Source organism: Hipposideros armiger, unplaced genomic scaffold (assembly GCF_001890085.2).
Source record: "Hipposideros armiger isolate ML-2016 unplaced genomic scaffold, ASM189008v1 scaffold_77, whole genome shotgun sequence".
Classification (NCBI taxonomy): domain Eukaryota; kingdom Metazoa; phylum Chordata; class Mammalia; order Chiroptera; family Hipposideridae; genus Hipposideros; species Hipposideros armiger.
Window position 1 is genome coordinate 563,872 of NW_017731427.1, and position 24,618 is coordinate 588,489.

Genomic DNA, 24,618 nt, shown 5'->3' on the forward strand with positions numbered 1-24,618 from the left:
CCCTGCACTGCACTCCCCACTGTACCCCCGCCCACTGCACTGCCCACAAGTGCCTCCCTGCACTGCACTGCCCACAAGTGCCTCCCTGCACTGCATCCCCACTGTACCCCACCACTGCCCCCAATTTCCTCCCTGCACTGCACTCCCCACTGCCTCCCTGCACTGCACTCCCCACTGCCTCCCTGCACTGCACTCCCCACTGCTCCCCTGCACTGCACTCCCCACTGCCTCCCTGCACTGCACCCCGCCCACTTGGACGCGCACGCAGGAGCGGTACCTGTCTTGTCCGTGAGCAGGTACACCAGGCGCCCCAGCTCCTCCGGGATGGTGCTGGTCCGGACGACAGTGCCGGGAATGCTGCTGTCTGCCATGATCATCCACCCGTACGCCGCTTTGCCCATGTCCAAGTTCACACGCAGGCTGCCAAGTGAAGCCCCGCACAGTCGTTAGTGTGGTCCAGACCAGGCGATACTCCCACGTTCATAAATTATTTACTTACATGCATTACCTTTAACTTTACAGGAAATAAAAAGATGATACTGGCTTTTAAACTTTAAAACGAGTGAATTTACGGCCTTTTAAGTCAGCAAAGCTTTTCACACCCAGAACATGTCTGCAGAAGACGGTAACGTGGGTTACCGTGCTCCGCCCTTCAGCGTGGTATGACGTCAGAGGGGACCGCGAAGGGCGGCTGGCTCTGAACGTGCCGCGGGCACAGTGCTGTGGGGCTGGCAGGGAGTCACGCGGCGTCCTGCTGCAAGGGGGTACCTGCAACCGCCGAACAGCCATCCACTTGTCTTACAAGGACCGACTGGATGCTTCCCCACGATGAGGACGGTGGTGAAGGGCACGGCCAGGCCCCGGGGGAGGCCTGGCGGGGGGTCACGAGACCTCTGCAGCCAGGCCGGTGGGGGCGTGGGGGGAGATCGGCCCAGAGCGGCCGGGCCAGGCCCCAGCGCAGAGCCGGCCTGGTGGTCAGCATGACGGGCTCCGCGGGGCCTGGACCACACTGTAACAGGGGAGCCTTCCGCCTGAGCTGCTCTCATCTGCTGCCTGGCCCGCGGGGTGCCCTGTGCTGCTGAGCTGCTCTGGGGACACGCCGACCTTCGTCTGCCTGACATGGACATGTCACATGGCCACAGTGACACGCTGTACAATTTGGTGACATGTGATGATTAACTAAAATCAAGACATCAGTTTTCCATTTAAATGAAATGGAATGTTTCTGAAAGACTGGATAGAAATAAATTGCTTTTTAAAAATGGGTGAGACAGATAAGACTGGAAGAAATCAGACTTGTAAATGTCTTTTTCTCTCCACCTTAAGCAAATCCAAAGAGAAAATGATAAACAATGGATCACAAATAAGTTTTTTTATGAGAAAAACAACATGATCTTCGAAACACAGAAAAACAAGGCCCACGGCCCGAGCTCACTGACGGGTGACTGCGTACAGGTCTCAGGGCGTGCTAACGGACACTGGCGGTGTGCACGGATGCTTTAGAAGGTCCTGTTCGTCGTTGGCCCTTTGTAAGCAGTCCCGTTATGCAGGGTGCCTGCCCCCTCAGGCCCAGCCACGCACAGCAGTCCCCAGAGCCTACCCACCAACCCAGGCCGCAGCTGGGACCGCGCTTTCGGTCACCCTGTGTCCTCCCCCCACTCTCATCACCTTACGCATCTGTCTTTCTTCTTCGACCCGACATTTTGCTCAGTCTTTCTGCAAAACGCTTCATGACAAAACCCACATCCCCTGCAGCAAACCCCCGGGTCTGAAACCCATCCACAGAACACCCGTCACGTCCTGGCCTGACTATACCTGGCTGTCCCCCAACACCGCTCACTACACAGCTGTCTCCTGTGGGGGACAGACCTTCTTTAGTGGACAACCTGCCGGGGTCCCCTGGAGAGCTGCAGATCGCTCCCCCATTCTGATTCCTTCATGCCTCTATCATTCACTGCAGCCTTCGTGGGTGACTACAAAGATATCCTACACATGAACTTAGAAAATTAGAGAAATGTACAACGAAACCAAACACAAGACGCCATTTCTTCACACCCACTACACTGGCAGCCATTGAGCCCGAGAGCAGCAGATGCTGGTGAGGATGTGCGGGGCGCTTCCTGTCAGTTGTGAGCAGCAGCGTGGAGCAGCACAGCCACCGCAGAGGGGGTCTGGCGATGTGCAGGAGAAATGCAGCGCCAAGTGCGGCCCACAGCCCCACTCCCAGGACAGCACCCCACGTGCCCGACAGGAAGCACGGGACATGATCGTGTGGTACGCTTACACAAACCACGGAAATTAGCGCGTCAAACTGCCCAGCCATGGGGTTGTTAAAATTTGGCCAGTGGGAAAGTGAGTTGCAAATATATACATAATATAATACCATTTACGACCTTACAAATGCACACAAGTACTTTATAACGTTTACGGGTCCGACCACATGCCTCAAGGCCATAGAAGCATGACCAGAAAGGACCCAGACCGATTTCAGGAGCGGCCCCCGCTAGAGAAGGCAGGGGCACAGAGGCAAGGTCCACAGCGCTGTGACATCTGCATCTCAGGGAGGAAAACGGGTCTGAAGCACAGACGCCAGCACGTCGCATCTACCAGAGACACAGGGCACCTGACACCAAGCTCTGGACTCTCACCTGTTTTTAAAATGCTATAACCTCCTGTTGTCCCATAAAACTGCAACTTCAAAACCAAATGATGGGTCATCCCATCTCGGCTGACCTTGTAGTCCTGCCTGAAAGGCTGGCATGGGGACACCTGTACGGCCACACACTGGACGCAGGCTGGGCCCAGCTGGGCTGAGCTGTCCACTGCGCCACTCGGCCTGGACGCCAACTGGGCTAATTTCTGACACGGCTGTGCCAGAGATGTTCAGCTGGTCATTCAGCCAATGTCTCTATTTTTTTACAAGGGATATTTTTATTTACAAGATTTTTCTCTCAGTTGATTACAAGAATGTACAAATGTTAAATGCACAATGTAAGTATGGCAAGACAGTGAAATTCGGCTGATGAAAACTAGGAAGTCCAAGGCTCCCCGGGGTGCAGAGGCCGTCTGAGTAACCCGAGGCTGGACAGTCCGATACCGCCCGCTCCCTGCTGTCCCCCTCCCCCAGGTGGAGTTGGAAGGAATTCCTGGGAAAAACCAGCACAGGGACCTGCACAAACTCAGGAAAGGGCTCCGAGGTCCTGGTGAGAAAGAACCATGAAGACAAATAAGTGGCCCGAGCGATGATGGAAACGGTGTTAGATTTGGACAGAAGAGGCTTTTCTACAATAGAAATGAAAATGCTATCTGTTCAAGGGTAGAATTTGGAGAACCAGAAAAGACCAGCTCTGACAAGGTGACCACTGCAGTGAGGCTGGCACAGGCTGTGTGAGTGTCGCCGTCTGTAAAGGTGGAACACGGGCCATTACTGGCAGCCGCCATCTTGATGGCAAATGGGACACTGACGACGGGCACACAGGCGTCAGCCCTGCCATCCAGCTCTGCGTGTAAACGGCAGAAACGAGCCCCTCGGCCTCAGTCCCTCGGCAGAGCTGAGCCAACCGTGGAGCACAGCACGTCTGGCCTCCTTGGTTCTCATTACTAATCTGACTCACAACCACTCAGATACGCTTCCAATTCCGTAAGAAAACCTGCCTAACTTAGCCTACGAGGATAAGAGCAGCAGGATGTAGCTCCGCTGTGGTGGTGAAGCCGCTGCTGCTAATCCCAGAGACCTGCCCACGCGGCAGCTGGCACGGCCCCACCTGCAAATGAGCGCACACCTGAGCCCTTAAGGAGCCAGCCAGTGCGGAAGTCTGCAGGGGAGTTAAGCAAAATGAAAATAATCATAATTTATTTGTCCCCAAAGTTCATATGTTAAAAATCGTCACAAACTGTTCTGGTCAGAAAGGAAATCTTGAGCTGACAAATACAGTCCTCTTAAGCCTGTTCCTCCACTACCTCGTGGTTATTGAAAATCCTGTTAGAATAGTGACACCAACTAATGGGAGATGACGGCCACCACAGGATGACACTGAAGAGTCTCCTCCCGGGTGACGCGGCCCAGGGGGCGGCTGGCTTAAGGCCAGGGCCACCCACCTGCTGTGTGCCCAGAGGTCTCCTTTGGACACCGGGACGCAGATGGCACCTTTTTCGTAGTCTGTGATGAGGTGCCCAGGAGAGGCTGACCCACAGGAGAGGCTCATGAGGTGAGGATGAGTGTGTGGTCAGCGTTACTAGGTCACAAGCTGCCCAGGAAGTCAGGGTGTGCAACGGCTGGAAGAAGGAAAAGAAAAAGCACCCACACGGACTCGTCTGTGAGGTGGGCGTTGATGATAAGACAGAGTCTGAATCAGAAAAATAAAGTGAAAGTCAGGGTCACTTGGCTAACATGCCGAAGCAAGCGGGGCAGGCAAGGTGGCCCGTGAATGACCAGGACCTGGGTGGGGACAGGGCAGGTGAGAGGCTTGGAAAGGGCAGCTGCCTCTTTGGTTCAGAGATCTACGCTTTGGGGAAAAAAACTGACTTCTCTCTGTGTTGTGGTCTCCTTTCAGCTTTTGGTCAAATTATTAATATTTCAGAAAATGGCAGCCTGTTTCAGCTATTATAAGGCAGATGGACTTCTATCTGCAGCCGGGCAGTTGGTTTTCAGGAGTTAACAGCTTGCAACTGGGCTCAGGGTTGAGTGGAAACCAAAGAAGCACCTTCCAGGGTCTTCCACGGGCATTCTCTTCAAATCACCAAGGGCTGAGGTCTAATAATCAGCTGAGTTGTAAGAGTGGATTAATTACTTCACGAAATACTGTATCATAAATAGACAGCACTGCACTATTTTACGCTGACTACAAACACCCTTTGAAGAGTGTAGGAAACAGTAGCTCCTGGTGAAAAAGAGCACAGAGGGTGACCTCAGCTGAGGAGAGGGAAGCCGGCCTGCAGCAGCAGCGAGCTCACAGCGAGAAACCACTGCGGAAGTTACGTCTTCCACTGAGAGTGACGCCATGCAGGAAGCAGGCGCTTAGGTTCACTCTGATTCACACTGTGTTTTAATCAGATGGCACTATGATAATTTGACTTTTAATGGTAAAAATTCCTAGAACTGGAACTTCTAACATGAAATTGACAGAGTAATTATCATCACTATATTTAACTTACTTTTCAGTAATATTCTTTAAAAAAATTTTAAAACCTAAATCTCTACTCAACTTGTAGTTTGTAATAACATTATTTGTGAACAAAAAAATATTAAGCCTACTACTCTGAGAATTATAGGAATAGCTAGAAAGTGATAGATACCAGATACATTTGCAGCTCACTGTTTTGCTCATTTAGCCACTGGAAACCATTATGAAGAGACCCGTTCCCAACAAGGGAGACATCAGCTGCGACTTCCGACGGTCACCTGACCCAGAGGTGGAGAGCGCTTCACTGTCCTACAACCCGAAAAGGGAACTAAACCGTCTCACCTAATAGCGTAGTCAGGAATGGTACCCAGAGGGTCGGGCAGAGAGGCAGCACACGTTATTTCAGGTGTAAGATCGTCTGAATGGTGGCACTTTCTTGCCCAAGTAGCCTTGTCTTACATCTACAAACGTCTGAGGGGTAACCTGGCCCCTGAGTAAAGCTGAGGAGTTATTTCCCAGCAATGCCACGGGGCCCCACGCCGCCTGCTACAGTTAGGCTGTTCGTCACAGTGAACCTGCGGCCCTTACCAAACCCAGGAACCAGCCCCCAGGAAGTCTACCCGAAATCACGCAGAGCATTCCCCGTAACGAGACTTATTCTTAGATCCACTCTGAGCAAAAGAAAATAACAGTCCTTTAATGAGAAGGTTTATCAAAAGTAATCAAAACGTCTTCCTGTAAATGGTCATTTAACAGACATGGCACAGAAGCCATTTTACCTCAGTTGCCCCCCAACAGCTTCCATTGCGGGGTACCTTTATATTTTTTCATCATGTGTCATGGACGGCAAGGGATGCACCAAAATACTTCTACTGGTGGGTCCATCCCACGCGCTGCATCATGAGACAAGGGACGCGTCTCTGTCACGAGCCGGAGCCCGGGCCGCAGGCTGTCGTCTTCTGTTGCCTACAGGGCGCCTCGCCTTAACTCATCACAAACACCTTTACGTGAATACACACACACACTGGAGGTCAACGTCCCTACCTCCTGCTGTTCCTGTGCCAAAAGGAAAGTTAAAATCGCATCCTTTCTCAACGAGGCGGAAACGCGAGTCCACACCGGGACTGGCGGGACGCACCAGCAGCCGAGCCGGGAACGGGAGCAATCCCAGACCCCTTCTCTTCCTCTCTTTTCCTACATCCAGGTAATCAGCTCGCACGTCCATGTCCCAAACGCTCCTAACTGCTTCCCAGGGTGCACTGGGAGGAAGACGGGCAGGCGAATTTTACAGGATTGATACTAGGGATGACTTGTATGGGTTCGTAATTTCCAAATGTACTAGTTCCATGACCTTGGCCTAAGGGCAGCCTTGCTCTTTCTGCAAAATTCCAAGGACCAGGAGGCCACTGTGGGAACAGCAGTAACGCATGAAAGCAGGTGACTGGGCTACACAGTGGAGCGGTGACCACAGGTCTCAACAGCCAGAGGAGGTTTCATGGGAAAGGCGCCCGAGCTAGAGCGACAGGACTGGGTGGACCGCACGTCTGCACACACCCGGGGCGGCAGGGCCTCTGCGTGGCTCAGGGCCCGGAGGCTACGAGCATCGCTAACTGGAAGGGGGCGACACTAGCACACGTGCTGGGGGGACCCAAATGCAGCCTGGGGTGCTAAGCAACAGGAAATCCAGGAAGGTATGCAGAGCCGTTCAAATCGGTAGAAGGACAACTCTAAATCATCACTAAGGTTTTGAGCCATCATGGGAGGACTGGGGACTTGAAATAAAGGAGTGTTTTAGGAAAAATAAAGTGGGTATCCGAGGTCAAGATGGACTGACCGAAGAAAGGCCCCGGGCCAGAAGGGAAGTCCGCAGCTGCGCCAGGGCAGTGGGCATGACCGACCCTCACTCCATGCACGGCTCTGAGAACACGGCCGCCGGCTCCAGGCCCGTCAGGGAGCTGGGTGCAAACTCAGGAGGGTCTTTGGGGACAATCAGCTCCTGCCTTCTGTTCAGATTGACATCAGCAGGACCCACACAGCCAGACAGTGACCACAGGGTCCAATGCTGGGGATGGGAACATGTCCTTCAGGGCCTCCGTCATTCAGAATTGTTTCGGGCTTTGTGGGGGGCCAGGGGGGAGTAGAGGAAGGGGGGTGTTAGTGCCGGGCATGAGCTGGAACGGGCAGGGCCTGTGATTGCACATGAGGGAGTGAAGCCAAGTCACTCGTGTTAGCAATGTGACTGGACAAATATTCTTATTATTGGGTCGTCGGGAAAGTCATGACACATTTTTTCATTGAAAAATATAGAAAAATACATCATGACTTTCCCGACGACCCAATAAAAGGCTGGCACTTCTTTTAATTTATCAATAAATAAAATACTAATTATATGCAATTTAAGAGAGACGTCTAAAAACAAAAGTGTCTCCGGAAGTCTAAGAATAAAGGAACAACAGAGGTAAACAAGGCAAAGCAGGTGGAGGCTGTGCTGAAACGCTCATAACAAAGCAGGCAGCGAAAAGGCTGAGCAGCAGACGAGCAGGAAAACTCAGCGCAGCTCAGCTCTCTCCAAAGGTGACCGGGACCGCAGCAAAGCCACCGCAGAGGAGGAGGCCGCAGTGTCCCCAGTGCGGGCACCCGTTGGCACAGCAGTGACGAGCCACTGCTTGTGGGGCCACAAGGCTGCGGTGGAGAGGTTCGGCCGGCCAGTCTGGTCCAGCCCCCGTCCGCCCGCCCACTTCAGAGTGACAGATGGAGTCCGGGGGACCCGCCCACTCAGGGTCTGCCCTCAACTGGCTGACAGGGAACATTCCCTTTTTCCTGTGTCATTAGGTGAGAAGCACACGAGCCTGAAGCCTCTAACGCCATCTGTGTCACCAGGTGAGGGGCACCTGGCAGAGAACGGAATAAAACCAGGGAAAAGCAGAGTGAGCGGATGGGGACAGGTCCCAAAGGGCAGTCTCTGAGCCGCTGTCCAGCCACCCCCAGACAAGCTGCTCGCCTAATCCTCCTTGTAGCTGTGTGATAAATTGACAAATCCCCCCTTTAACTCACAATCAATTCTATAGATCTTTTATGAAAAAATACCATGGTCTCATTAAAAGGGAAGTGAGGTCATCAATATATTTGCAAATATGAAAGACACTCATTATTACATTCAAAGCCCACACAAGCTGATACATGAGAACGTAACAACAGCCTGAAGGACAAAGGCACGGGGGGCAGATTCATCCACTGATGCGCCGTTTTAGACCCAACTGAGCCCATGAAGAGCCCTGCCCGGGGCTGCCCCAGCGGCGGGCACCGCGGCGAGAACCGAACTCCTAACTCCCCAGCTCCAGCGCTCAAAACCCCCAGTTCCACTGCAGGCCAGCTCTCATGGGTCAAGGTGAGCAGTGCTGTGCTTCAGTCAAGCTTCTAACTGTACAGTTTCAGACTCATGAGAAGGCGCCGAGGCAGGACAGAGGGGTCCCCTGTGCCCGCCAGTCATCCTGTGCCCCCAACGCTGACAGCATATAGCACCGGGGCGCCCCGTCCAAACAGACTTGAGGTTACCACTCCGCTAACTCAAAGGCAGACTTGATCGGGCTTTGCCAGTTTTACACGCGCTCTCTGCCTTATGTGTCCCATGGAACAGCTCATGTCACCGGCCTGTCCGTCACACATAGGCTGTGACACCACCACACGGATACCCGCGGGTTCCCCAGTGTCACAACCACCCAACCATACCCCTGGCAGCCACTGACTGGTTCATCCTCATTATAAATTTGTAATTTCAAGAATGTTTTATTAATGCCCAAGTTGTTGTTGATATCAATAGTTTGTTCCTTTTCATGACGTATTCATTCTATAGATATACCAAAGCTTGTTTAGCCAGGTGACTTTTTTTTAAAACCTTGCATTCCCCAAGGTTTTGATGAAATGCCGTCACGTGTCGCTTAGCGATGGGGGTCCACTCTGAGAAACGCGTCGTTAGGCGGTTTGGTCGTTGTGCGAACAACAGGGGCACTTACACTCAGATGGTACAGCCCACTGCACACCTGGGCTGGACGGTCCAGCCTACAGCTCCCAGGCCACCAGCCTTTATAGCACATCACTGCACTGAATACTGGGGGGCACTGTAATACAGGAGTGAGTATTGGGTCATCGGGAAAGTCATAACGGATTTTTCTATGGTTTTTAATGCAAAAATGCATCATGACTTTCCCGACAACCCAATTATTTGTGTATCTAAGCATAGAGAAGGCACAGTAAAAATACGGTATAAAGACAAAAAATGGTCCTGTACAGGGCACGTAGCATGGATGTGGGGAGCAGGACTGGGAGTGGCTGGGGTGAGTAGGTTGAGTGAGTGAGGAGGGGATGTGATGGCCCCGGACGTGACTGTGCACGAACGTCAGCGGCAGACACGCTGTGCACTCAGGCTGCGCTCAACTTATATTTTTCCTTCTTCAATAATAAATTAACCTTAGTTCATTTAACTTTATAAACTTTAAAATTTATAAACTTTTCGACTCCTTTGTAACAATACTAAGCTTACAACACATTGTACAGCAGCAGTACAAAAATATTTTCTTTCTTACATTCTTTTTTTTTTTTTCTTTTTTCAACTTTTTTTGTGTTAAAAATGAAGGCAAACACACACAACACAAGCCCAGGCCTCCTCGGGGTCAGGTCGTCAGCATCAGTCTCCACGTCCACATCCGGTCCCACTGGGAGGTCTCAGGGGCAGTGACACCACGGAGCTGCCATCTCCTGTGACAGCACCGCCTCCTTCTGGACGCCTCCTGAAGGGCCTGCCCGAGCCTCTTCCTGAGGGCGGCACTCCCTTCAGCACTGTCTGTGGTGGTCCGCCTCTTTCATCGTCCATCTGCTTGTGAGCAGATAATGATGCTCTGTGAGCAATCCTCTTTACTCATGAAAACCTCTCAGTGTCGGGTCCATGTTTTCAGACGTTTTAAGGAGCTTGTTGAGGTCTGAAAAGCTTCTGCTAATCCCTTCACTGAATTTTCTTGGGGGTTCTTCTTTTTCTTCTCCTGCAGTTTCCTTTTCTCTTGCCTCCTTCAGCTATGTGTTCCTGTGTCCGTTCCACCAACCGCTCGTTAGGCGTCTCGTCAGGAACCCCTCTCGGAGCTCCCAGTGCCGCCCTCAGCCACACCCAGGTGGAAGTGGTGGCATCTCAGCTACGCCTCGGTGACTTCTGCAGCCTCTTCTTCCTGGCAAACCCTTTGAAGTCATAGATGAACCTCCTGAGTGTCTTCTTCCAGACACCATTCCTATGCTCCTTGGTGACGTCACCCCAGGCCAGCCAGATATGCTGTGATCCTTCCGGAACTGCATCAGTGTCTTCCTCAGCTGCAGCAACAGCTTGGGCAAAGGTCCTCCTTGGACAGCAGGTCTCACAACTGCTACAGCTCCCTGACCCATTGGCGGATCACAGAGGCGGCGTCTGGAGGGACAAGCACCACTTTGATTTTGGGATGAAGATCACCAAGGATGATGTCGGGGGCATTACCAACAGTGAGTGAAATCTGGAAGGGCATGTTATTCTCCAAACAGCCCTTCTCCATTTTGCAGGAGGGCTTCTTGGAAGAGGAGCTGTGCCGCCCGCGCCTTCTGGCTGGCAGTGGGTGCTTACTGACACACTTGAAGGCCCTGGGGTCCTCACGGGCCAGATCACGGAGGGTCTCGGTTTACAGCCTGTAACACTGCCCCAAGCAAGACCATCATCCTGTCTGTAACAGCCCGGAAACCTAGCACTGACTTGGCCTCCTTATGGATGAAAGTCCTTTCAGGGTCCGTTTCCAAAGCAGGGAGGTTTCATCCAGATTGAATATTTGCTCTGGCGAGTAATTTTCCTCCATTATCAGCTTATCTAGAGTTTCCCAAAGTTCTTCAGCTGCCTCACATCCCCACTCGCAGTCTGACCACTCACTTTCACATCATGGAATGAATGAGGATTCTTGAATCGTTTACACCACCCAGAGCGAGCAGTAAATTCAAAACTGTAGTCGGGTCCAGCCTTTCTTTCAACACCGCAAACTTTTTGCTCTGGCCGTGATCATCACGGTGCTAAGAGGGACATGCTTCTGTGTCTGGTCTTCAATCCAGGTCACCAGAAGTTTCTCCACGTCTGATACAGGCCCTTTGCGATTTCTTATTAGTCTCGTTGCCTTCAGTGAAGCAGATACTTCACAGCGTTTGTCCCTTTGCTCTTGTTCTTGACGATCACAGCTGGGATGTGCCTGACTGGCGAGCAAGGACCATGACTGATTTCCCACCTAACTGACTGATTTCCCACCTAACTGACTGATTTCCCACCTAACATGACTGATTTCCCGTCTAACTGACTAGATAGGCAGTTCTAAGCTCAATCCAAATCAGTTTACCAGAGAGGCAGGCAACCCCAGAATCTCCTCTGCCTTAGGACTACATGCCCACCCCCAAGAGTTTCAACTCTCTCAACAGTCTACCTACACGAGGGAGCAAAAGTAAAGTCCCACACCATCAAAAGGTGGCAGTCCAGCCAGAGTCCCTCCTTGCCATAAGTGGGGCCAGAAAGGGCTGTACCCTCAAACTAAGGGAGAACTGGAAAAGTCAGTCAATGAGCCTGCATGTGGTGACGGGGGCAGGCTCACATCTCCTTAATAACTCAGTGACTGTGAGCCTTGAACATAGACAAAGTTGTTTCAAATGCAAGGTACCTCCAAGGATGCAGCAGAGGCAAGTGCATATGTCTCAGAAAAACACACTTTCATCTTTGATCTCAAGTGATTTCTATAATTAGCTTTTCAAGTACAATTACAACAACAACAATAATAAAATAAACCCAAACTAAACAGAAACACCCCACAGCGAAACAACATATCATGATTAAGAGCCAGAAAGAAAAAAACAGAAGAGACAAAGACAGACAAAGGTATCAGACATTACACATGACAGATAGAGACTATAAAACAACTAGATGCAGAAGGAAAATCAGAAAAATATTTGTATGGAATAGGCAAATGTAAAAATAAAATAATGTGATAAAAAACAAATTGAATTTCTAGAACTAAAAACCGTCAATAACTGAATTAAGAAATTGATTGGTTTAACAGCAGATTAGACACTGTCAAAGATGAAACACGTGACTTGGAAGAAAGGCCACTAGGAATGATATAGAATGAAGCATGTAGACAAAAACGGTGGAAAATGCAAAGTAAAAACAGGAAAACCAAAGGACATGGTGAGGATATCTAAAAAACACTGAACTGATGTACCCAAAAGAGAGGAGACAGAATGAGACAGAAAGGCAGTATTTGAAGAGATAAAAACTGAGAATTTTCTAGAATGAATGAAAGAAATCTAAGTGCAGTTTCAGGAAGCCCAATGAATGCTAAGCTTAACACAAAAAGAACCTCTATGTAGACACCTGATAAAAGAGTGCAGAACACCAACTCTGAAGAGCACATCTGAGAGGATCTGGAAGGGGAGACAGGACACAAAGGAATAAGATGTAAAAGGTGACCATTAAATAGAAACAACAGCAGGCAAAAGAAAGTAGAATAAATGTGACAACTTAGAAATCTAAAAACAGGTGAAATTATTTTTCAAGAAGGAAAGCCAAGCAAAATGTCTCGAGAGTTCCCAACAAAAACCAGCACTAAACAAAAACTAAAGAATAAAATTCAGACAGAAGGAAAATTATTCCACATGGAAGAAAAAAACGAAGAACAGAAACACGGATCAAACAAAATACACAGAAAATGCATAAACAATAATATCTTTGGGGTTTAAGAGTAACTAGAATTAAAATAAATGACAAAAATGGCATAAGGTCAGAAGGAGTAAATGATGGTAAACACTCTTAGGTGACATGTAATGGAAAAGGTTAACTTCAGACTTTGATAAATTAAAAATAATGTTTTTAATTTCTAGGATAACTATTACAAGAACAAACCACTCATAAAACTTCCAAACCACTAGAGAAAAAATTAGAATTATAAAAAAATAAACAAAATTGTAAGAAAGGAGAAATATATAGAAAAAGTAAGTCATACTAAAAGCACAAAATGAAATGATAGATTTAAACTAAAAATATAACAGCATTACAATTGTGTATGCACTAGTAAAAAATTATCAGAGTAGGTAAAAATTGAACTTTATACTACTTATAAGAGACACATATAAATATAAATACACAGAGAAGTTGAAAATACAAAGATGGAAAAAGACATGCCAAGCAAATTAATGCCAGCTGGCATTGCTATAGTAACATAAAACAAAGTAGAATTTAATGCAAAAAGCTTTAGAAGAGATAGTCACTTTATAATGAGAAAATGCTTAATTTAGCAGAAATATACAATTTAAACTTGTATATAACCAATATCATAGCCACAAAAATATATAATACCAAAAATAGACAGAATTCCAAGATAAAGCAGATGAATTCACAATACTGATGGGAGATTTTAATACAGCTCTGAACAACTGTTAGAAAAGGCAGAGAGAAAAATCAGCAGAGACATAGAGAAACTGGAAAAGGAGATTAACCATCTTGACCTAACGGGCAGATATGGATGACTACAATCCATAGTTCAGAATCCACGTCCAAGTACACACAGAAAGTTTATAAAAACCAAGTAAACAGCGGGCCTATAACTAGTCTCGACAAATTTAAGAGATCTGAAATAACAAAAGGTATGTTCTCTGACAACAACACAATTAAGCTAAAATTAACGAAGTTCAAATACGTTTGTAAATTAAGAAGTAACTTTGTAATACCACAGGTCAAAGAAAAGAAAATCACAGTAGAAATCAGAGAATACTCTTTACAAGAACAATACTACTACATATGAAAACTTTAGGGACGCAGCCGAAGTCGTTCTCACATGGAAATTTATAGCTTCAACTGCATATACTCCAAACGGGGAAAAGAGCTGAAGACTAGTGAACAGAGCAACTATCTCAAGACGTAAGAATAATACAACCGAAGAAGGCAGGAGGAAGGAAAGCAAGCACAGGACATTAATAAAACAGAGAAATAGCGCCTAGCATACAGAATCAACAAAGCCAAGAGGAGGTTTCTCTAAAACTACCGAAGCTGAGAAAGCTATCGTAGCCTGATGAAGAAAAGAAAAGCGAAAATAAGTATCAGCAACAAAAAGACCCCTCTATGGAAGAGATAATAGGAAAACTTTATAAGCAAGCTTTTGTGAATGAATCTGAACATTTAGGTACAGTTGACATATTTCTTGAAAACTGTAACTTTGCAAAACTGACTCAAGCAGAAATTAGGCGCTGCGTAAAGCACAGTGACAGTGGAACAGCCACCACAGGTGGCTGCCCGGTCACAGGGACGTCTGGCTACAACTGAACCCATGCTCTCTCACGACACCAGGTGACACGCGCAGTGAGCCAGGGCTGTGTGGGGACGGCAAAAGGGGGCCTGCGGAATGGGTGGCGCACAGCGGAGGGGGCGGCGGAGGCGCCCTGAGGTAGGCACACGGTGGGACGGGCACAGGCGGGGGGCGACCTGAAGGGCCGTTACGGCCCCACGAGTGCATCTGGCCGGTGTTCAATAGGTTACATTGTCTACTGCCACTCACCCGGGGCGTTGGAGGGACACAGGATGCCCCCAGCACCCGCCGCTGGCACTCGGTGTGTCTGCGTGACAGCTGTGACGATGTGTGACAGCCTCAAAGGCTGTCCGCACACTCTCAGTTCCTTGGAAAGGGGTCTGCTCAGGAGCCCGTGTGCCAGGGGACCTGTCCCCACCACGCACTCTGCTCCGGGCACAGCGGGAAGCGGGCGGATGAGGCCCGTCCTCACGGAGCTTGGTGAGGGGCAGAGCCAGGGACAAGCGAGTCGCTGTCAGTGACAGCCAGGGCCTGCGCAGACGGGGAAACCTCTGGGAGGGGGACGAGCATTCAAGTGGCGGACGGCGGGGGCGGAGGGTGGGCAGGCTGGCCACGTCAGGCCGGACTGGGGCTGGGGGGTCCACATCAGTGACTCCGGTTCCCACAGACACAGTGCTAACATTTGCTGGGCGTGCAGTGTGCTGGCTGCGCCTGTGGGGGCCAGAGGAGCGTGGGCACCGAGCCCACAAGACTGCGTGTTCCCAGAGGCGGTGGGGAGAAGCTGGTGGGGCCCAGGGAGCTGCTGGCCAGGATGGTGTCGTGTGCAGGGAGCCCCCAGAACAGACTATAGCTCCCTTTCTAGGGTGTAAGTCCATGAGAGAACATCACGTTTAGACAAACTTTTAGAGAAAACGGGTCTGTAAATAAAGATATGCCTTTCCAAAATGGTTACATCTTTGCACCTAATCATTCTATACAGTTTTATTCTGTTTTCCGTTACAAAGGGTGGTTATTCTAGATTCACCCTTTATGCATGATTTATTAGGTTTTAATTGCTCATTTACATGAAAACTTTCAATCATATATATTAAGGATCTCTATTTAAAAATATCTTTTGTGGCAATATTTTTAAATGAACTTATATACATTTGTTGCAAATATTAGTCTTTAAATTAAATAGACATCTAATATTAACTATTCATATCCCAGTCTCGTTAGATGAGATCATTTTGAGAAACTTCATGTTAGAAGGCTGCCTTACTCAATATTTTATCTATCTTGACAGATATATTAGATGGTCTCTGAAATATAGATAACTTTAAAATGTCAATGACTGCATACAGACTCAAGGGCACCGGAAATAAAAACGTCTATCAGCAATAGACAAAAACCATTTTGTTGAATGGAGATCTATGTTTATGTTTGTATTTCCCAATTGTCAAAGATTCTATTATCAATACATTCACAGAAGGAAAAGTATTGGATTTCTAGGTTATTCTATTAAAACTGATTTTGCCCCCCAGAATACTACTGTCTACAGAAGGATCCCCGACATTCACGAGCGCTCCTGGCTCCTTCCGCTTCAGTCCTGTGCCGACAGTTTCTTTCACACCGAGAAACACATTTCAATAAAATCGTATCCGGTGAAACCAGACATCAGTTTCCCCTTAATTCTTAAACCTACCTTATGGGGATGATGTAGGAAAACAGGAGGAGGAACCGGAAGAGGCTGCGGTACCACGGGCCCACAAAGCCTTGCAAGGTCACCATGACAACCGAGAGAGCCACCAAGGCCAGAAACAGTGCTTTGGTCAGCTGATTGAGTTCAAGGTCCAACAAACCCACCTGAAAGAAAAACAAAATTGAGACCTAATATTACACATCTGAATACATGATAGTGATGACATTCTTACATTTTCTTTTGTATGAACCTTTATTAGAATGAAATTCAGAAATGTATTATAGTTCTTTGGAGAGCAGACGCGCGCTCTCCTCTGCCCGCGGGTGTGGGGAGTCGATGTGACGCGCACCCCCACGTGAGGGCTGTATTCAGACCGAGGCCCCAGGAACAGGGCAGCGCGCCTGTCGCCCGCCCGCCAGGAGCCTCTCTAAAAAGAATCTCTTTTTAATTAAGAAGGAAAGCAGCAGACAGAGCAGTGAACTGTGAGAAAACCTTGTCATCTGTGCATATCCTACACTCTAGGTCCTCCCACCGAAGCACCGCGCTCAGTTCACGCTGTGGATGGGTTACTGGCCGAGCCAAACGCGAGCGGAAATTACTGTCGCTAAGAACCAGCCCGCTTCTGCCGTGCTCTGGGCAGGACCTCGGACAGCGCGCCGGACAGAGCGCCGGCAGCCCCGCGGCCTTCCTAGAAGCCAGAGCGCAGCGCGTTCGAAGCCTGGATGAAGCGTTGGTCCTGGCTCTGCGCTGGCGCGGAATGCGCACGCACGGCACAGCGTGGGGGGGGGGGGCCGGAGAGGGGAATGGGCCCTGGGCTCTGCAGAAAGGCCTGAGAAGCAGACAGGGGACACGTGGCGCCGCACCCAGACACAGGCTAATTCACATGCTGGCTCTGCCACCGGGCTGGACAACCTTGGGCAGGCTGGCGACAGTGTTCTCATCTGCAAAACAGGGCTGTCACGGTGCCCTCCTAGCAGGACTCGGGGTGACAGGACACGATGCCCAGCTCCTGGCAGAGTCAGCCTACATGCACGTGGTTACTATTCTCATTATTATTACCGTCTAAAATTTGGATTGCATCTCTGCTTACTCATTGCGTGACCTTGGGGAATACCCTTACACTCTTTAAGCCTCCTTTCCCTCCTCTGTAAACTGGCACTAACCCCTCTGCGACCGGAGAAGCCCAGAGAAGCCCAGGCACCGTGGGCTCCACAGGCTCCAGGCGCACCGGCACGTGCAGGCCAGGGCCCAGTGTGTGCCAGCAGGGTGCTTCTTCACGGTCCGTGTGACACTAACAGGAGACTGACTTCCTATCGGGCCAGCCATCTATCTGTTGTCTGAGTTTCTCCTGAGCCTGGTCCACATTTTGAAACAGAGTAATTAAAAAAGAAAACAGGATTGCCAAAATTTGATAAAATAAATGAGATACTATGATTCTCAAGTGACTGAGCTAATTGTTAGCTTGTTTTATTCTGTAGTGCCTTTTGAAAATCCATAACGTTGGCCAATAAAATGCTAGCCTCTTCCACATCTCATGTATTTAGTTTGTATCTATTTTTGATTAATATTTGCCACAAACTCTCATGAGAACACTAAACCTGTAGTTAGAGAGAAAACACAAAAGTCTGTCGGAAAATCCATTAAGTGTAGCTGTGAAGAAAATTCATTACACAAATAAATTGAAATGTCTACTATATGTTTTGCTAAACTCTAAGGTTATGAAAAAAGTAAACTACGAGATTTTACCCCCAAGAAACGGCCAATCTAGCAGGAGACATAAGGCGAACACCAGTAATAAACACTGTAAAAGGGCATTATAAAATAGGAAGTTTCCTTCTCTAACCAGCTTACAGATGGCCACTTCCTAAAGCTCACACAGCACTGCCCCTGGTTAACACTGCCCGGCCTTTACAAACAGTGCAGAAACAAGGACTGACGTTTGTCTAGAGGGTGGGTTCTGCTTCTGCACGGAGCCGGGACGCGGCAGGGTCTGCACAGCGGGCGGGGAGCCCGGGAGCCCCGGTGCTCCGCCCTTCTGAGGCCCCCCCTCCCCCACTGGACAGACCAGGCCCAGGGAAGAAAGCCCAAGGCCTGTGAAGTGTTGTGTCATCTGGTCACTTACTATACAGGCTCCTCACTAAGGAGACCAAACAAAACGTGGCTCTCGGGTTTATCCGGAGCGTCTCCTGTCCGCACGTGACAGCACACGACGCCCCACGCAGCGCTTAGTCCTGCAGAAAAGCCCGGCCGAGGGTCAGCGGCCACGCACCTCCAGGAGCTGCTGCGGGACCCAAGGCCGGAGGGGCCCGCGGGAGTGGGGTCCGCAGCTGCCGGCAGCGCCGCCTGCGGCTGTGCCCGAGCGCCCGCCGCGGAGGCAGGACCACCGCAGGGGTCCTCAGCTCCACTTAAGGCAGCAGCACGAGGCGGACAAATATCTTGCAATTTCCGCTCCTTCAACTACTACATAGTTTATGCTTGAACTATTGAGAAAAATAGGGCTTGGGATTAAAATGAAGAAAAATTAAGCCAGGGGAGCGGAGCAGGCTCCAAAGCCCAGCTCCCCTGGCCGTGACAAAGGCGGCCTGAGTCTGGCTGGCTGAGGGTCAGATGAAGTCATTATTCATTCAGTCAGGGAGAAAAGACTCAATTACCTCAACCTAAAGATGCTATCAGTGAATGCAGGGGTGCATATTTTACTCTATTCATCCAAATCCCATTAAAAAGTGAAAGGAATGATTTAATCTGGCTTTCCAGAGTTGGTCTGTTTTTGTAATAAAATAAAGAATCGCTGTCTTGCAAAATGCATAACCGCACTTTCGCTTGCACCACTGCCGTGAAAAGCTGAGAAAGCGGGGACACCGGCAGTCAGGACGGCCACAAAGTTTCCTTTGAAAAATGCCCCACACGGGACCGAGGCCGTGACAGCAGGCCACTGCCGCCCCCTCCCTGACCAGGGCGCCGGCGGGCATCGCCACCACGGAGGCGGCCAGCTCGGGTGTCGTCTCCCACCCCTGGCGCGGGGAACGCGGGGGGTCCCCAGAGGAAGCCACCTCTGCGCTCTTCCAGGAGGCCTTTTCGGGACCGACTCTTCTTCCCGGACTAGAACGGCAACCAAGCTATAACATGTGTTATTTTTATTTATTTACCTATTTATTTATTTATTTATATTTATTTTGCCAATTTTAAGAAAACTCAGAAAGAAAAGATATATTTCAACTCTTATTTTTTAAAAAGCCCAATTTCAATTAACGGTTTATTTTTTATACCCATTTCTCTAAAACACCTTTAAAAGTTTTTTCAACTTGCCTAAAATGCAATCTCAACTCTTAAAACTATTTAAGATAAAAACTAGTTAACTTATAAAGTTACAGATTGTGTAAAGGTGGTCACTTGAGTTTTGATGTGAATCTCTTCTCTAAAAAATTTCTGAACAGAGCAGATACCTTTTGCTATGATTGCAAAACCTTTTCACCCATAAAATATGCTAATAACCACTTGAAGTAATTATGACTATATAAGAAAAGGTAAGTCAAGTACATTAGGAAGTAATTTTCAACATTTATTGTAATTTCCTATATTAGGAAAGCAAATTTTCTTCTACTTGTCATAATATTTGTTTTATTTGAAACAAGTGTGATAACAAAATTAAATATGCTACTGGAAATTTGAATCTCCCCGGGACAATTTGTGCGTGATGTCTGACGCCACAGCGGTTTTGCAGAGGGCCATCCCTGGGGAATGAATGCAGTAATTGCCTGTGTAATCTAAAATGCCCTAATGGCAAGCTCACAAATCCACTTAGCTCCCCTCTCATTTATGTACCAAGTTTTAAACAGCTAATGGTTCTCAGTAAAATCATGGTTTGTACCAGCAACAAAGGATAAATACGGTATTCTCCCGCTTAATCAAGACGAGATCAGCCAGGTTTTCTTGTAATTAGCGCGTGGGCGGATGAGAACGCACCTTATCTCTGGAGAGCACTGCCCTTCCAATCCATCTCAGAGTCACCCCTCCCGTCCTGCCACCAAGTCCGGAAGAAACAAACGTACACAGCAAACAGCAACAAAAGTCTCCTGTTACAAAAACTACATAACAGACAGAACAAAAGGCACGCACAGCCCTCACTGCGGATGGTGTGGTATCAACCTTGTGTGAACACCCAAATACTTCTATGGTTCCCTTCAGGCTCACACTTAGGTGTTACACGAAGGCGTGCTGGAGTAGCAAAATGATAAGATGCGAAATGTCAAAAAGCCCACTTACAGTCTTGGTGAGAGCTAAATGTTACTTTAATTTGCCTTATTGTTCCCCTGTAAATACAATTTCAAAAACAGAAGCCTCCCACCCACTTAGCCAATTCACTCAAGACGACTGCCCACGGAGGAGAGCAGTGTGCGTGAGGCACGACACAGGGGCACCGTCATTGCTGATGCTGCTTGTCTTTTAGCAGCTGGACTACTCCTGGGGCAGCCCACCAGTCCTCCTCACTCAGAATTTATACTGCGGCTGCACAATTGACACAGCTACACTTTCATCTAACTCAAGTGCCTAGAGAAAGCACACTCCTTGCAAATATCTCTGAAGCCAATCAGCCCTATATTCTGCACATGTAGTAGGATCTTAAGAAACAACAACAAAAAAGTACTTCTCAGCCTTCCTTTGTACTTCTGTATTTTAAATAATTGAAACTCATACACTAAATTGAACTCCTAAATCTTGCAGCAATCACTTCTTCCATTTTGTTGTTTAAATTACAATTACTTGTTTTTAAAAAGTGATGCTATGCAGCCTTTTTTACTCTTCCTGAATGTATTCACTCCTTTTGGATATGAACTACTAAGTGTCAAGTGTTTGTCGCACCTGCAGGTCGGCCCCACACAGTAGAAGTGTGAGAGCTATTATCGTTGATCGCCTCAGTGATCTGCAAAATAAGAAGCATTTCTTTTTGCCATTCTAGTCTATTGGCTCAATAATCTGAGCTTTAAAAGCTCCCTAAGTAAGTATCAGCAGGACATTTCTTAATGTTACAATGTATCACCTTAATTTTTAAAAATCAAAATCTGTATTTACACAATGCACATTTTAAAGGCTACTTTGAAAGACTATTTCATATCCTACATTTTTACCTACCAACAAATTTTGCCAGACTATTCTATATTTGGCATTCAAGGGTTTTTCCTTGCTTACTATACAGTTATTACATGAGATGTTGTTCCTTGAACATTTAACATTTAAAGAGAAAACGGAGTTGCTGTGCTTTTATATAAACAAAATGTAGTACTGCAAGGTCAGCTCCTCAACAAGGAAGCAAAACCGCTTTCCATATCAAGTGGGGGAGACTTAAAGAGGCGATGAAATTCAAGAGTCAAAGCCTGGCCCAGCTGACAAGCTCACTGCTGATCGAGTCCACGTTCAGGACAAGGCCCGCTGTCAGACCACGCTGTCAGCTGGTCTGCAGGAAGCATGTTGTTAAGGGTGAAATCATTCCTAAACGCAGCAGACATGCTGCTGGCTCGGGTTGCAGGGCTCCAGGAATGCAGGAGGAGCCCTGACGTTCCAGACCATCTGAGAAATTTCAATACTGGCTCCAGCATGTCCGATGACACAGGTCCACTCCACAGAACACTTCTTATAACTGTCAAAAACGCCATACACAGCACCCTTCTGCGAACAGATGTGTACACTCCCATGCATCTCCGCCTTGTTTCTGCAAAGCGCAGGCTTACTCTGCACGTTCGCCCAGGACAGTCTGCTCACGCCAGCTGCTGCCTGACAGCCTGCTCTGACATTACAGCCGTATGAAAGTACAACAGATCAAAAGTCATCAAATTAAAGCAATACAGTGACTGAAAAATAACCAGTAAGTTTATTTATTAAATTAAAATATTTCAAATATTCTCAACTTGTGATATACCTCACAGCCATGTTTAAAACAAAAAAGAGTATGCACAGATATGCAAACCAGTCTGCAAACTACTTGGGAACTTACTTGGCACTCTATGTACACAAATCACATCAGAATCCAGCACTGAATATCAAGAGCCCCGTAGCTTTCTACGCATAGTAAGTACTCCTGGTCTTATTTTACAACAGCCACACAGTTTACTTGAAAATCGGGGGCATAAAGAAGATGAAACCGTACAAATCATTGCCACCCCCGCACAATAGTGAACACTGCCGCGTTTCCCTTTTATATTTTGTTGCTGCTTTTGTAACAACACTCAGGAGAGAAAGCCAAGGCCGAGGCGCCGCATGTTGCCGCACAGCCAGCAGAGGGCACTCACGTCTGACGCTTCCTTTTTCTAAATTCTGAAAACCTGCTTTTGGTGAGAGCAGAACTTGGATCTCCAATCCCACCAATTCAGAATGTTTGATACATTTTTTTTTTAAATAAGAAGAGTAACCCTAAATATCTATTTTGTCATGCAGAATTCAAGACAATTTTTAGACTTTAACATGCTGGATTACAAACAGAGGGAAATATCCTGAATAAAAAATCTGCTTCCTACAAGGGATCACATTTTAAGATGCGGCTCCCAGAACACTGCAGGTCATCAGAACAGCTGCACAGTTCAGAGCCTTTCTGAAGACTCAGGTCTACAAGCCAAGGCGATAAAGTCCTAACCGCTTACCGTAACAGCTTCAAGGTCCCGCATGTGTATAATTTACCTTGTTGTTGTCTTAACAATGTAGGAAGCTGTCAGTTTTAAATGGTTTTGCCAAGACTACCCACCAATTTAAGATAATCACTTCACTAGCCTAAGCTACCCACTGACACCAGAAACCTCAACATTCCACATCACTCATGTCAGTGAAATCTGAGGTCAGGCATCTGGCTTTCAATTTAATGCAATTAAATAAGCAGTTTATTTTGGTAATTTCCTATGTATTTTAACAGGCATTTTAATAAATAGCATGAGCCTACTCTGGAATTCTCATTATGCCCGTGAGTGTAGGGACAGTCCCCTCACTGTGGTCTGGAAACACCACGGAACGCCAGGGGACTATGACGTGGCCAATGCGCAAGGGCCAGCTCAGTCACGGGCAAGGGGCCTGCTCTGTGCTCTTCAGAGACTCTTTCGGACACCGCACTCCCAGGAACACGAAAAATAGGTTTTTACAGTAACGCTTCTCAATGGTACTGATATACATGATTTTATTAGTTTCAGGTGTACGAAGCAACAGTGATTAGACATTTACACAATCAAAAAAGTGATCACCCCCAATAAGTTGATTACCTACCTGGCACTATACATAGTTATTAGACTATTACTGGCTATATTCGCTCTGCTGTACTTTATATCCCCGTGACTATTTTTTTTCTTTAAGATTTTATTGGGAAATTGGGGGAGGGGAACAGCGTTGGGGAATTGGGGAAGGGGCACAGACAAGCTGCTGTCCTTTTGTTCTTCAGTCTAGTTGTGGAGGACGTCGCTTCCCTGGCCCATGTTGGTACTGTCATTGCGCTCTTCCCGGGTGAGGCAGTCACTCAATGGCCATTGGACAGCCGCTCACAGTGGCTCACGGCAGCTCACAGCAACTCACGAAAGCGCACGCCTGATGCCGGCCAGCCCCACTGCAGCCTATGCCATCACCAGCAACTCAAGGCAGCCCAGCTCCAGGTCAAGCTGTTGTTCACTATCTTAGCTGTGAAGGACTCAGCGTCACTGGCCCTCATGTGGGATCCAAACCGGGGCCCTGCTGCTCCGAGCTGGTGTCCCAAACCAACTCCTAATCAATGTGCCACTCGGCCGGCCCCCATGACTATTTTTAAAATTATAGTTGACATTCAGTATTATTCTATATGGTACTGATAAATTTTTTAAAAGACTTTGATTAGGGGTCTTAAATTTTTGACAGCCAGTAAGAAAGGGAAGACCATGGCTTCCTGTAAAATTGCTGAGCCATGGGGAACGCATCGCCTTCCATTTTCCAGCCTAGTCTCAGCGCCACAGGACGTATGACAGCACATTCTTCTTCTGGGAGGGATGTGCACGTGTGTCTTCACTGTCTCCTGTGTGTGGCAAGTCCCTTATTTTAAATATCTTGTGAGTGTGCATTTTAGAAACACCCTTAAAATATACTCTTAAAAGAGTCACTTAAATATAATTTATAAAATACATTATTGACTGGAAAATAACCTTGTTTTTAAGTACACTGATAAAATAGCACTCACATGTGGGCCCTGTTACTACTTGGAGAGAAAATGACAGCGTGTGCCAGGGCCCCGATGCAGTCACACCCGGGGACTCCCGGGCACAGCGGCATTTTCCTCAGGGAGCCTCTGACCTCTTTTCCAAGGGCTGAGGAAGTATTTCCTACCTTTCTGAATCTAGAATGGAGGTACTGAAGGAATTACTGCCGAGGCTTGGAGCTGCGCCACAGATGATAGCAGAGGGTGGGATGCCAGAGGAAACAGGTTGGAGAGCTCCTTTCCCCTGGGGAGGGCGAGGATTTACTAGTCCTTATCTTC

General features: G+C 48.0%; 1 protein-coding gene across 4 annotated transcripts in view; it reads right to left on the reverse strand.

Annotated features, from left to right (window-relative positions):
- The window catches only part of ATP9B (ATPase phospholipid transporting 9B), a 183,904-nt gene that overhangs the window by 49,608 nt on the left and 109,678 nt on the right, over positions 1–24,618 (reverse strand). For all 4 annotated transcript variants that reach the window (XM_019643360.1, XM_019643362.1, XM_019643361.1 and 1 more), the window contains 2 exons: positions 16,149–16,309; positions 278–420 (listed from right to left, as the gene is read on the reverse strand). In XM_019643360.1, the coding sequence (XP_019498905.1) occupies positions 278–420; positions 16,149–16,309 (304 nt within the window). The remainder of the gene's footprint in view (positions 1–277; positions 421–16,148; positions 16,310–24,618) is intronic.